Source organism: Pteronotus mesoamericanus, unplaced genomic scaffold (assembly GCF_021234165.1).
Source record: "Pteronotus mesoamericanus isolate MK-2021 breed Mesoamerican mustached bat unplaced genomic scaffold, CSHL_Meso_final scaffold_85, whole genome shotgun sequence".
In the NCBI taxonomy this organism is placed as follows: domain Eukaryota; kingdom Metazoa; phylum Chordata; class Mammalia; order Chiroptera; family Mormoopidae; genus Pteronotus; species Pteronotus mesoamericanus.
Genome location: NW_026555329.1, coordinates 68,054,753 through 68,069,313, shown reverse-complemented (window position 1 = coordinate 68,069,313; position 14,561 = coordinate 68,054,753). Strand labels below are relative to the sequence as shown.

Below are 14,561 nucleotides of genomic sequence, written 5' to 3'. Positions count from 1 at the left end.
CTGGGGACAGCCACCCCGCCCGGGCTTGGGCGGGAGGAGGGACGTGTGGAGCCCCATGTAGGATTAACCATGAGAGTATTGTTCAGGGTGCCCAGGGCTGGCTCTTGAATGTTTGCAGGGTCCAGGAAGGTGGCTTCCTGAAGACGTGACCATGAGCCAAGACATCACCTACACAGGAACTCAGAGGAGGCCCAGCTTGGGCCCTCGCAGGCCTTCCACTCCCTGACAAACACACTCAGACGATCCCTCATGCACACACACTCACACTCATGCTCCCGCACACATTCCCATGCACTTCCACAAACACACGCGTGCGTTCCTCACTCAGAACGCACGTGAGTGTTCCTCAGGGCTTTTGGGGACAGTACTTGCCAAAAAGGCTTACTGATGCCCCTTTCACAAACACACGTGCACGCGCATTAGTGTAAGCTTGGCTTGGACGCGTCAGGGTTGCTCTGCTTCGGAGCGACTCCTTGGCAGGACCCCCTGTGTCAGCGTGGCCAGAGCCGGGGCCCAGGGCGCAGGAGGAGAGCAGCCCAGGAGAGGTTGCAGCAGCCTCTCCATGGCCCGGCTGGCATCCCCGTTGTTCCGTCACACCAGCAGCATTGGTATCCTCAAGCCCCGAAACCTCAAGCTCCATAGGTCCAAAGCCAACGCTGCAGGAGGCGGCAGGGCCCCGGGCCCGGGGCAGCCGTGTGGCGTTCTGGGATCCCCAGAGCTCACTGGACACAGGGCTCGCTTTTCAAGGGCTTTTCTAGAGCGACACAGGGCTTCTGAATCTCTTCTGAGTCCCTCAAGTATTTTTTTTTCTCTATTTTTGTGTTTGTATAAATAGAAGGAAATATTGTTTAGTTAACATCCACCGGTTGTTTTTTTGTCAGCATGTGTTAACCCATTCTGGGTGTGTGTGCGTGCGTGCGTGCGTGTGCCACAAAGAAAGGAAGGGCAGGGAGGGTGGGTGGTGGGCACGTCACCCCTGACTTCCTGCAGTGGCGGAGGGCAGCCCGGGATACGGGCTTGCCTAGGGCAGGGTGTGACCCCAGCTTTGGCGCTGTGTAACAACTTTGACCTGCGCTGGCTTTCCCTGGGCTAGAGGATGCCTGCAGCTCCGTGACTGTCTGCAGACCTGAGCTGCCACGACAGACAGCAGTGCCCATGCACAGCCCATAATTCACCACTGAGTAGCATCAACTTGTGCAAGGAAGGACAAAGACCCACCCTGCGTGTTTATACGGAAGGAATGTATTAGTGTGGCAGAGCCTCCATCTGGCCCCATTTGGTGATTTGATGGCTCTAGTGACCTGCATGGCCCAGAACTGGGACTTCAGAAGAAATTGTTCTTAACTCTTAAAAGGAAACCTGCCATAAAACACAGAATCAGAAATAGGCCCTTCATCCCTGGAACCTCCCCCTTTCCTCCGCCCCCACCCATCATTCCTCTGGTTCCGTGCCCTGCTCACATTTTACAAATGAAAGCCCTTCACCTTCAGAGGGTGCTCCTGGCCCCGCAGCAGCACAGGTCCTTGGATGGCCTGTCCCCCATCCTTGCCTTGGAAGGAATTTGGCCCAAGACAAGCTCCCTGGGGCTGCACCTTTCCCCCGTGCCTGTGTTGTTCACCTCAGCTACTTAACGTAAAACATCCCTTTTCTTATTTCTGCCCATCTGAGGCCCAATGCTCATGTCCCCCAGGGACCTGGGTGAGGGTTCTGAGTGTTCCGAGTTGGGGGTAACTCTTGGGCCCACCCCACCCAGGAGTCTCATGGGCTTCTCTTGTGCCAGCTTTTGCCGAACTGCAGACAGACATCCATGAGTTGACCAGCGACCTGGACGGGGCCGGGATTCCCTTCCTGGACTACAGAACCTACACCATGCGGGTGCTATTTCCAGGAATCGAAGACCATCCTGTCCTCCGGGACCTCGAGGTGAGAGCCAAACCCATGGCCAAGCCCTTCTCCGTCAGCGTTGGCACAGAGAAAGATGTGGGGAACCTTCAAGTTGAGCCGCCTTATCCAGAGGCGAGAAAGCTGAGGTTGGAGTAGGGAGGACGCACGTTGCCCAGGGACCCCCAGTTGTCAGCACCAGTCAGTCCCTCTGGAGGAGGTGGGGCCAAGTCAGGAAACCTCAGAGCAGAGATGGGAGAAAGCCTTTGGGACTTAGGGGTCATGGATTCCTTCAGAATTGAATGCAAGACCCTCTCCTCAGAAAAACTGCATATTCACAGAAACAAGAAATCTGGCAGGCAAATGTTGGGAGTTCATGGACCCTTATTTAAGAAGCTGCGATATGATGATTTCACCACTTAGTTGGTGCTCAATAAATGTACGTGGAAAAAATAAGTGAAGCCCTGGGACGGGAAGTGGAAAGTGAGTGATGAGTACCTAACTCTCTTTTGTACCAGCAGGGACCTCATCTTCTGAACATTTTATCCCTCTTACTGTCTAGCATACGATCTGGCTTATGCATATATTCATACTGCCCTTTGTTCTGAAAGAGATTCAGAATGAATTGTGAAGATAAGCACCAGAGAAAAGTGAAAAATATAAATGAGGAAACCAGGACAAAATAATAATCATAAAGAATACTTACTATTAGTTGACTACTGACTGGCCCAGATTTGAGAACTTGAGATGCATACATTCATTGAGCTGCCCATGGGCCCTCCAAAGTCGGCGACAGAACTAAGGGCACAGAGAGCTCTGGGCCACGCGGCTGGGAGGGAGCAGGCTAGGGTTCAGGTCCAAGTGGTTAGACTTCAGAGTCTGCCCTCCCAACAACAAGCCTGTGCACTTGACTTCTGAGGTGCTACATCAGTGTCATGCCTTATGGCTCTGGGTACTTATTAGGATGGATGGAAGATTGTGGCCAAAGTAACAACAGAAAATAAGACTAGTTCCAAGATTTATATTGTCCATAAAATAAAGCATACCCATCGCTCAGGAGCCGCGTGGTTTTGCAGGTACTGGCCAGAGGGAGTGTCTACATGACTTCTGCAAAGGAGTGTAGCAGCTGTGCGTTTACATAGGAACTTCTGTTCCTATGGGCCCCATTATAAATCACATGCATCCCACTGTGGCCTTATCCCTCATCTGGCTCCTTAAAATTTCCCTAAAGCCTGCATAGTCTCTGTTTTCCTTGCCTTTATTCTGAGAGGAGGTTTTCTGATCCCAACCTTTGCTCACAAGGGACTTAACAGCCAGCTTTACCAATAACAGCCAGCTTATGAGCTGAGTTGGAGCCCACAAGATAGCTAATTCTTGGGCATGGGCTCTGAATCTAGCAGGTCACACAGTTTTGTTTTTCAATTTTTGTAAAATAAACATAAAATTGCAACCATTTTTTTTTTATCCTCACCCAAGGACATTTCTTTTTTCATTGCTTTCGGTGGAGGAGGTGGGGAGTGGAGAAAGAATCAGTGTGATAAAGAAACATCTGTTGGTTGCCTTCTCACTCGTGCCCTGACTGGGGATCAAACCTGTGACCCCTCGGTCCACGGGACAACTCTTCAACCAACTGAGCCACACCGGCTAGACCTCAACCATTTTTAAGTACACAGTTCGGTGGCACTAAGTACACTCTCATTGTTGGGCGTCCATCACCACCATCCAGAACTTCTGCATCTTCCCCAGCTGAAACTCTGTGCCTGCTGGGCAATCACTCCCTAGTCGCCTTCCTGAGCTCCTGGCAACCACCATCTGCCTTCAGTCTCTATGAATTTCACCACTCTGGGTACCTCATACAAGTGAATCATACAGTATTTGCTTTCTAGTGACTGGTTTACTTAGCAAAATGTCCTCAAGGTTCCCCCATGTCGTAGCCTATGACAGAATTTCTTTCCTATTCAAGGCTGAATTGTAGTCCATTTCATATACCACATTTAGTTTATCCACTCCTCTGGCAATGGGCACTTTTGTTGCTTCCACCTTTTGGCTGTTGTAAATAATGCTGCTCTATGAATGTAAGTGTACACATATCTTTTTGAGAACCTGCTTTCAATCTTTGGATGTATACACAGAACATATGACTTTTTCATTTCCATTAAACTCACAAATTAATTGCTTGCAGACAGAAATCAACTTTTACCATTTCACATTAGCCCGAGGTATGTGAGATCCAGCCTCCCAAACGAGATCCAGAGAGCTTGTGTGGGTCATTTTCTCGTTTCTTTCCAACTCCTCTTTGCCACCAGAGGAGTTTCTCCCTCTTGGCTTTCTGGGTATAGAAACGTTCCCAGGGAAGTCACAGACTCATCGAAAGCGGTGCTTTCCGACCCTTCCAGCCCCCGGGAGGCCTGCCCGCGGGTTGGGCAGGAGTGGTGGGTGTGTGTGAAGAAGGAGGTGTCCCTGGCTTCAGGCTGTCCTGGACAGCGAGCCCCCAGGGCCGCTCAGGCCGTCCGGGTGACGTTCGGGCATTTGGGGAAGTAGCTGCCCAGGTACTGGTCACGCACCAGTCTTTTAAAAACAGAAAGCAAACAGTAACCACACACCCCATTTGCAACCTATCATTGCCTCCTAAACTCTACCCTATTGGGTTACAATTAAAATTTACTATCCAGTTTTATACTCACAGACTTCGACTAAATTATCGAACCATCTGGTGAATAAAGAAAGTCTTGTTTCAGAGTGGCATTTGCGTAGGGGGCAGGGTGGCAAGTTACAAAGGGGAATTGTTCTGGATACTCTTTACCAAGACACTTCACTACCATCTCTCCTTTCATAAAATGGGGAGAAATCCCTGCCTTCTGCACCCCGAGACACTGTGCCAATGCACCACATATCTGGGAAACCCTTGGGGGAGGGATCCGTGAAAAGCAGCCAGTGAAGAAGGAGGGGCAGGTAATAAAACTGCTGTTTAAGTGCGCCCCGCGTGCGCCAAGCACTTTACATACATTATCTTATTTAATGCCCATAAAACATTATGACACAGGCACTCATATTCTCATTTTATAGATGAGGGAGTAGAGCCCAGAGGTGATGGAGCTTTCTTGCACATATGAGTCAGTTAGTCTCTCCCAGTCCAGACCCCAGGCTGCTGGAGATGTTGTTTCTCCACGGCTCCCGGGGCCCGGGCCTTGCTGCCCGGAGGCCAGTGTAGCCCTGGCGGGAAGTCCGGAGTGCATCCGCGTGCCAAATGGAGCCTCTGGTCAGCCCTGTGTCTTCTTCCTCTTCTGCAGGTGCCGCAGTGCCACTCCTACACATAGGTCCGCTGCCGTCGATGGCTAGCTGGAGCTGCTGGGAGGCCCGAGGGGCTGCAGGGAGGACTCAGAGCTGGCTCCCAGGCACAGAGTAGGATTAGACATGGCCACGCATGGCGGACGGTGGGGGGCTTGTAGTTGGGAATCCAGCACTACCCATCACCAGCCGGCTGGCCTCAGGACAACTGCGGTAGCTTCTCTGAGAAGCTGCTAAAAGGGCGCCCTCAGCCTTGCAAGGTCCTTAGAAGGCTGAGTTGGAACAGTATAAACCACGTGCCAACACTGCACAATGGCACATGGTGGGCGCCCAAGAAATGACATTACGTATTGTTGTTAGGACAAGTGGTGGAGATGCTGTTCTGGGGAGTTTGATGGACAAAGGAAGTAAAACATGTGCACATGTATGCAAGGGGACAGTCACAGAGCCACAAGGGAGACAGACAGCTGGGCACACAGAGGCCCGGGCTGATGCAAGGCGAGGCTGCCAAGTCTCCCTTGTCCCTCCCTTGTCGGCGCCCATGGAGTGGGGAAGAGGGGAGCCAGGCAGGAGGCCAGCCGAGACCTTGGGGAATGTGGGGTTGGCTAGGGTGAGCTGCAGGGGGCCCTGGGCAGCACCCACTGATTCTGGCAAGTTCCTGTCTCCCCTGGTCTTCCAAGTACCAGCACCACAGCAAGGGAAATGGAAATGGACTGGACTTGGAAACACGTGTGAGTGCCCAGCTGCCTGGCCTGTGGGAGTTGCTGATGCCAGGCACCTGGCGTTCCAGGAGAGCGCTCCTCTCGGAGTTCCAGGTTGGGCCCACAGTGCCCCGTCCCTGAAGCGGGCTTCTGGCTGACCACCCAAGGGCAGGGCCTGGGTCTGACTGGTCTCTGCCTCCAGCCAGCACCTCGCCCTGAGCCCAGAACCCAGGGGCCTCCCTAAATGAGTGGCACGAATGTCCGGGCTCCGCATCCTCCACCTTTTGGACCTTGGGCAAGCAGGGCTTTCTCTGCCTGGCTCGCCTTCCCCAGTTTAAAACCTCCAGAGTAAAGCAGGATAAAGTTGCCACCATTCAGTCATTCAACTGTGTCAAGCTGTGCATTGCAGGCTTTTCACACACTGGGTCCTCAGTGCTCCTGGGGGCCCCAGGAGATACCTGGCACAGTGCCCTGCACTGGACAAGGACTTGATGGCATTAGCCAGGTGGGCGCTGGCTGCAGTGGGTGAGCAACGGTATGGGATGGTTAGCAGTGTGCACAGCCCACCCCGTGAAGGGCATCACTGGGGCTCCGCCAGCCTCATCCTCTCAGGTGGCAGTCAGACCCCCGGGTCTCCTCTGCAGGTACCGGGCTACCGGCAGGAGCGCGTGGAGAAAGGCCTGAAGCTCTTCGCCCAGCTTATCAACAACAAGGTGTTCCTGCTGTCCTTCATCCGCACGCTGGAGTCTCAGCGCAGCTTCTCCATGCGCGACCGCGGCAACGTGGCCTCGCTCATCATGACGGTGCTGCAGAGCAAGCTGGAGTACGCCACCGACGTGCTGAAGCAGCTGCTGGCCGACCTCATCGACAAGAACCTGGAGAGCAAGAACCACCCCAAGCTGCTGCTCAGGAGGTGAGAGGGGTGGCAGGGAGCGGCGCAGGTCAGAGAGCCCCTGCCCTAGCCCACTCAGCCTGGCCCTCCTGCCCCCCAGGGAGACCAGGGTGGAGCTCCAAGAAGGAACTGCCAAGTCCCGTGAGGTTAGGAACCCACCTGCCCAGAGGCCAGGTGCATCCGCACCTCCTTGGAAGAACCTGCCCATCATGCTGGTGCCTATAACTGGCCACAGCCCACCTGCTTACCCTGTTGTTTTTTCATCTGCCCCTATATCTGCTCTGCATCCTTCTCTCTCTGCCCTTATACTCCCTTGATTTTGACCTTTTTTGCTGGAATTCTTCTCCTGTGGAATCTGCAGAGGTGATTCTTCCATCCCCTGGCTTTCTCTAAATCAGAACTGGATTTAGGAGAGCTACCCCAAGACCTCTCTGGAAACCCACCTCGCCATCTTAAGATGGGAAGGATTAGCCCCGGGCCACCCGCTCTGCCATCTATCTGCTTTCAATCGCTATGAACCACATGCGACTATTTAAATCTAAATAAATTAAAAGTAAATAAAATTTAAAATCACTCAAGAGCTTATTGGAAATGCAGCATCTTGGGTCCCTCCCCACACACACTGGATCAGAACCTGCATTCCAACAAGGAACCCAGGTGATCTGAAAGCGTATGAAGTTTGAGAGACATGGCCCAGGCTGTGTTTGAGTTAAAATCCTTCAGTGGCAATGGGCTGCCACAAAATTTCCCAGTACCTGTGCTAGGCTCTGCGCAGTCCGCCACTCGGCACAACTGATGCCTCATCCTGGACACTCGAAACCTGAGTGGTCTAATGTAAAGACATAACCAGGTCCCGCGGCTTTGGCCTTAGAGGAAACAGAGACTCTCTCCAGCTCTATCCGTGCTGCCATTCCTACTGTCCACGTACTTGCAGGCCGTTTCTCCTCTAGGCTGCTATTGCAGTGTCTTGAGCCTTCCAGTAGATGCAGATGGAAAACTCCCAAGTCCAGCCCTCTGCCTGGACCACAGTTTTCCGCCTGCTTCCCGACCTTGGTCGCTGGGTCTGAGGCAGGCCGTTCTGCTAGGTCCAGCACAGAGACTTGGCTTTCAAAGCATTGACGCCAGGCCTTCCCGGATGCAGTGGGCCTTTGCCTGCACAGCTGCGAAGTCAGCGACATGCAGGCCCAGTCACACAGCTTTGGAAACAGTCGGGTGGATCGTTTTGGTTTTTGTTTTACTTCCACCATGCCGCCACCCACCAGCATAATCCTGGGGCTGCCAAAGCCTGCCAGAGCTCCCGCCGACAATTTCCAGGCATGGTCCTGCTCTGAATCTGTGTGTCTCCTGCTCTTGTTTTCTATTCACTCTCTCCCAGATGCACCCTCTCCCTTCTGCCCGCCTTCATCTCCTTTCCTTCTTCTTGCCCTTGGCTGCCCCGCTCCTTTCAATAGTCTTATTTCTTTTCTCCTCTCGGCTTCCATGTGTGTTGGCAGCTACCCAGCTGCCTTGGGATTTTAGTTATTAGTATCTTCAGGCACTTGCAACTTTTAGCTCTGTGTAAACATGCCTGGATGGACTGGTTTTTCTCTCGAGCTGACCACACGCTTAGTACAAGGTTGACTATAGTTTGTTTTTTCTAAGTGGATGCAACCAAAAGTGGCCTTTGGCCAGTAATACTGTTGCTGTGTCTTCGCTTCCAAAGTAAAAGAATAATTGGACTTAGGTAGCAGCATGAAAGATGCAAGTGAGACTCAAGAAGGAACTTTCTGTTATTGCAAGTGAAACGCAAGAAAGGTTCCCCGGGGAAGTTCCAAAGTACATGGAAGCCTTTGAAATAGGATAATTTTGGCCTCTCTTTGGATGAGCGAGCATAGGCATGCAATTCCATGTTGCTGTCAGCTCTGAGCCTTCAGCTTGGGTGACTGAGTCAGTCTAATTCAGCCTTTTGCCATGACCCCTGCTCCTGCCGCCTTCCTTTCTATCGTCTACCAAATTAGTTATCTCCAGAGGTTTTTGTTTGTCTTTTCTCACCTAAAGTAACTATGAAGTTCTCTAAGGCTGTATGACCCAACGTGATCACCATGAGCTGCATATGACTTTTAAAATATAAATCGATTAAGGATTAATAAAATGAAAAATAGAGCTCCTGAGATACCCTAGCCACTCTTTGGGTGCCCAGTAGGCACATCAGGCTGGTGGCTGCCGTGCCAGACGGAGCAGGGAGAGCATTGCCTTCATCACAGAAAGCGCACGGCGCTGCTCTAACCCATTCCCAGGGGACCCGCCCGGGAGCCCAGTGCTCAGATCGCCATCTCCCAGCCTTGCGGGGAAAGCTCGTCCTGTCACTGCGGGGTGTCCACGCGCCCACGGACCCAAGTATTCTTGAGGATCTCAAGATTTGGCCAGAAAACCTTAGGGAGCAAGACCCACGCAGACTTCCTCCCCTGCCTTCCCAGTCCTTGGGGTCTGACCGGCTGCTTCTGTCTTTGTCTTCCTCTGCTGGTTCCCTGGGCGATGGTGACAGGACTGAGTCAGTGGCCGAGAAGATGTTGACCAATTGGTTCACCTTCCTGCTCTACAAGTTCCTCAAGGTAGGGTTGGCTGCAGGGGTATCTCTGGCCTTGCCTGTTACCCCGCCAGCCCGGGCACCCACCTGCCTCCTCCCCCGCCTGCCCCATTTCCCTGGTGGCCCTCAAGTCCGCATTCCCCAGGACCTGGCCGTTAGTGCCCCACCAAGAAATGCGGTTCCCCCTGCTCACTGGGAAAGCAGGCTCCTGACAATGTCAGGAGACAGAGCCTTGCAGGCTGCCTTCTCCCAGGTGGGAGGAGATGAGTCCTTCAGAGGACCCTGCAGGAGCCCTTAGCCAAAAACAATTCACCCCTCGTTTCCCTGTTTTCCCTCTTCGCTCCCTCCTGCCTCTACCAGACCCAGACTCACTGAGGCCGAGAAGGGTCCCCAGCAGGTACAGAAGCTGCTTATGGCAGCAGAGCAGCCGACAATGTGCCTGGGATTTGGAATGTGCCTACCATCCAGCTATTGCCTTGTTTGCTAAGGCATTCACACCACCAGGGACCGACCTCGGTCTCAGGATAGGGCTGCAGAGAAAGCGGGGTGGAGTGGGGTGGGGAGAAGGAACAGAGAGGGGATGAGAGGCAGGGAAGAGAGGAAGAGTGTAGGACAGTGGAGGGACAGGGCAGATAGGAGAGGACACTGTGGTCGAGAGGTCCCAGAGAGACGTACATCTGAAGGAGGGAGTGGAACACCCAAGAAGAAAGCAGATGGGAGCAGGGAGAGGATCAAAGCGGAGGAGGGGATGATAGCCGTTCGGGGAACCGGGAGCTGTGGGAGGCTGGGCTCTGCCTACCGGCGGCCCAGCACAGTTCCTCTCGTGCCCAGGAGTGTGCTGGGGAGCCCCTCTTCTCGCTGTTCTGTGCCATCAAGCAGCAGATGGAGAAGGGGCCCATCGACGCCATCACGGGCGAGGCCCGCTACTCCCTGAGCGAGGACAAGCTCATCCGCCAGCAGATCGACTACAAAACCCTGGTAAGCCAGCCTCACGGCCTCTGCCCAGGGCTCTGGGCAACGGGCTTTGGTCCTGCCCAGCCCCTGCCCAGTCTCTGCCCAGCCCCTGCCTAGCAGAGGACATGATAGCAATGCTAAAAAGCCACCTCTCCAGGTTTGCCCACTGTAAGGGTCCAGCCAGCTCTTCCACCTGTGCCTGTCACCCCGTTGTCCTCTGTACCACCACACTAGGGCATCTGGATTTGGGGACCAGCAGCTCAGACACACCTGAGCAACACTTTGGCAAAAGACTAGTGGGGTTCCGGGTCAGTGCGTTGAACTATGGGGTCCCAAAACCCTGCCGCCACTGACTGACTGACCCCCCTGAGAAAACACCTTCTTTCTCATCGTTTCCCCCAGCAAGGAGAGGGGACACTTCTGCACAGCTGGTCAGAGCATGAAGGAGCGGAAACCAGAGAGAGTTCCTCGTGCTTCTGAAGCCCACCTCTGCCCCCTGGTTTAAGCTAAAATACACACACGACCCAAGGTGTAGAATGTGAGGCTGGGAATGCCTAGTGATGAAGGCGTTTGTCCAGGGAGCGAGGAGTTAGATGCTCCCACCTCCCAACCGAAACCCTCACCCTAGGACGCGGCACAGCTCAGCATGTAGGAGCGTGGGGCTGGGAACAGGCAGAGTCAGGGGCCCTGACTCTGCTTCTGACCAGCTGCGTGGTTTGGGTACATCTAGTCTTCATCTCTCCGAGTTTGGGTTTCTTTATCTGAAAACAAGTATATGGAATAATGCTAGAACCCACTAAAACAGAGATGACAATAGTACGGCCTCCCAAATTTGTGCAGAGGATGAGATGCGATAGGCGTGCCAGGCGCTGAGCCCAGGGTAAGCGCTCGCGGCTGCTTGCTCTCGGAGCCGTGCCGCCTCGTTCCCACCACGCCCATCCACGGGCTGCCCGGTCTCTCCAGGCCTGGGAGCTCGCTCTCAGGCAGCTTTCATGAGAATTGTGACCCCCCACTAGGCCTTCCGTAGGGAAGGGGAGAGGAAGTAGAAAGAGGGAAAGAGAAAATAAGAAAAAAGTTAAATGCCGGGGGTGATGCTCCAGTGGTACCCAAGAGGGGACGACAGAGACAAGATAGACTTAGAACGCACTGTGGGGAGAGGAGGCACGTGGCAGGCCAAGCCGGGCATGGGAGAGCCAGACAGGGCCAGGGAGCCAGCCGGAGGCCCAGACACGGAGGCCAGTGCCGGGACTATCCCTGCCGCTACTAGCAGAGCCGTTCCTGCTGTCTGGGAATGATGCGGCCATGATGCACCTACGTTACCCCATCTTCAGAGGCCCTGGGAAGCCCAATCACATCCAAACACTTGCCAGGACTGGCTCCGTCGCTGAGCTTCAAAGGAGGGACATGGGACTGCGGCCCCTGCTTCATTGCAGGCCTGGTGTGCACCGGAGGAAAGTTAGAGGCTCAGATTAGAATGGGAACGGAAAAATAAATCCTTCCATAAATAGAGACCTGAATAGACTTCTTAATGAGGTAGAACTACTGTTGGAACGTCTCCTTCCTGGCTCCTCCCCCTTCGCTCCCTTTCCTTCCCCGCTCATCAGTGGCTCCCCAATATTTAATCCATCACAGTGAGTTGTAATAACGCTCTGCGCCCAAATTGCAGGACCCCTTATTCCAGAGGCCAAAGTATCGTTAGCATGACTAGCTCAGGCTCACTTAAGGAGAACGTGAGGAAGTTGGAGGGGGTCCGGGAAGGACAGCAGTGAGGTGGAACCCCCTGGGGAAGGGGGTGAGGGGGGATTGTTTTGCCCAGAGAAGAAATCTGGCAGCAGGGAGATTTGACAGCCACCTTCAGGCCTGGGAAAGGAAACTCCCCACCGCGGAAGTGGGAGTAGCCCCAAGGCTGGCGAGGAGGGGAAAGGAAGAAAGTGTTGGAGAGCAGCAGACAGGGCTGACAGGAGACAGCAAGGGGAAGGGGTCACAGTAAGTCAGAAAGCCGTGGAATTTGGCCGTGGCTGGGGGCACCCAGGGTGCGTTGGGCCAGCGGATAGTAACTTTGTTCTTGGCAGGAGAGAAAACCACGACGAATGAGACAGGTGCTGACAGTCTCGGGACCGGTCACCTTATGGCAGCTGCCCCTCTTGAGTGTTGAGTGGTTAATTGGAGTGATCCTAGGACCTGGACGAGGGCCTGCTGCTGGGAGTGCCCGTGGCACACACCCGGGGCCTCTGGAGCTAGATGGTCACTGGAGAGCCTGCCACAGTGCAGAAGTCAGGCCCCTCCTGGCCCCCCAGAGTCGAATCTGCATCTTCACAAAACCCTTCAGTGATTCTATTCACATTCCAGTGTGAGAAACACTGACCTGGGGGGGGGGGAGGTGTGGGGCGGGGAACAGGTTGCTCAGAAACCAGCCAAGGGGCATGGGAGTAGAGGTGGGAAGGGAACTTCTGGGGAGCGCTGTCCCTCCGCGGGGCCACTGCTGCGTCTCTGGGTGCCGTGAGCTTCCCGTGGAGCTCTCACGTGGCCACCACGGACCCTGCGCTGGTAGAGATGCCGGGAGAGCATGCTCAGGCCACAGCCTGTGCTCGCGGTCTCTCGGGGGAGGAAGCCCAGAACAGGCCGCCCTGCCGCCACCCCGCTGCGCTGGCGCGGAGCACAGGACAGCAGCGGGGCCGGGCACTGAGGGGCAGGGAGGGTCCAGGAGGCTTTTAAAGGCTGGCAGAGGGCACTCCGAGGGACACATGGTTCAGAGTCCCTCCCACCATTGTTTTCAGATTAGGACATTTTGAAAATGAGAGAGTTTTGGTTTTATAGATTTAGGAGGGTTTTTTCTTCTTAATGGAAGAAGCATGTTCCCATTTGAGCTCCTAGCAGCCTGGCCGCTAATGAAAGGCAGGCGTCCAGGGGCCGGGGCTCTGATTGCCACCACATGGAGCAGGAGCCGGTGGGGGCGGCGGGAGGGCGGGAGGGGGCGGCTGTTGTCTGAGTCGTCAAACCAGACGAGCGGTTGGGGTGGGGGTGTGCGGGGAGCGTTCAGAGAAGGAGGGCTCGGGCTGCAGGGTCGGGGGGCGTGCAGGTGGCACGGCCACCAGAGAGCACCTGCGCCCCACAGCCCCCGCCCGTCCCACGGCCGCCCACCCAGCGTCCCACGCAGTCTCCTCCACGCAGAGAGGGCCCACTCTGAAAACAGCAGAGAAGAAAAGTCTTTGGAAGCAGCCCAGGCATTTTTAAAGGAAAAGATAGAGTTTGGGGCTTTAAGCAGAGTCTTGTCTTTTCCCACTGGTTCCAAAAGGAGACCTGACGTCCTGAGCAGGGTGGCCTCTTCCCCAGCACAGGCTGCAGGTTCAGAGCCAGGAAGGGATCTTAGGCGGCTTGAACCTGAAAGTTTGGAAGGCCCCCTTTTCTAAAGAACACATTAAGTTTCTTATAGCCTCTGCCCCCTCCCATCAGCCCGAAACGTTCACAAAAACTGAATCTTAGAAAGTCCTGTGGCAAAGGCTCATTAGTGTGCATGTGTGTGAGAGCCAGTGACAAGAAAGACAGACTGACACACACACAGATGGGACAGTGGGAGCCTCAGAGGTGGGCGAGGGTCTGGGTGCGCGCCCTCGTGCGCGGGCACGTGTGCATGTAGAGCGCACATGCGTGCATGCCTTCGTGTCCTCTCTCATGCAGATCTCCCTCACGCCTTCTCCTACTTGGATGTTGTTCTCCCTGGGAAAAAATCAAGATTTTAAGGATGTTTGTTACGTGTGTGGCTCCTATTCCTGCAGCGACACGGAAGTCATGGTGTCTTCCTGCTGCTCGTAGAATAAGCAGGGCAGAGGGCTTGGGGGGAACACGGCTGGGCTGGGCACCCCCGCGCTGTCCAGTCCAGCCGTGTGCAGAGGCGGAGCTGGTCAGGGCAGCAGCCCGCGGCACTGCTGGGAATCTCCAAGCCTTTCCTGCTGCCTCCCCCACCTCCTCTCCCCTCCCTCCCCCAGGTCCTGAGCTGTGTCAACCCAGACAACGCCAACAGCCCCGAGGTCCCAGTGAAGATCCTCAACTGCGACACCATTACTCAGGTCAAGGAGAAGATCCTGGACGCCATCTTCAAGAACGTGCCCTGCTCCCACCGGCCCAAGGCTGCAGACATGGACCTGGGTGAGTGCACAGCCCTCTCGGGGACTGTCCTGTGACTGGCCAGGAGCCCTCTCACTCAACGGGGGAGCCAGGGTGTACGGAGCAGGCACGTGCGGCCCCCAGGAGCCCACGGTGGGTGATGTGCCTTCATGGC

General features: G+C 54.8%; 1 protein-coding gene across 2 annotated transcripts in view; it reads left to right on the top strand.

Annotated features, from left to right (window-relative positions):
- Window positions 1–14,561, top strand: part of PLXNA4 (plexin A4) — a 408,310-nt gene that overhangs the window by 362,580 nt on the left and 31,169 nt on the right. For both annotated transcript variants that reach the window (XM_054564675.1, XM_054564674.1), the window contains 5 exons: window positions 1,781–1,923; window positions 6,515–6,783; window positions 9,287–9,353; window positions 10,160–10,306; window positions 14,269–14,428. In XM_054564675.1, the coding sequence (XP_054420650.1) occupies window positions 1,781–1,923; window positions 6,515–6,783; window positions 9,287–9,353; window positions 10,160–10,306; window positions 14,269–14,428 (786 nt within the window). The remainder of the gene's footprint in view (window positions 1–1,780; window positions 1,924–6,514; window positions 6,784–9,286; window positions 9,354–10,159; window positions 10,307–14,268; window positions 14,429–14,561) is intronic.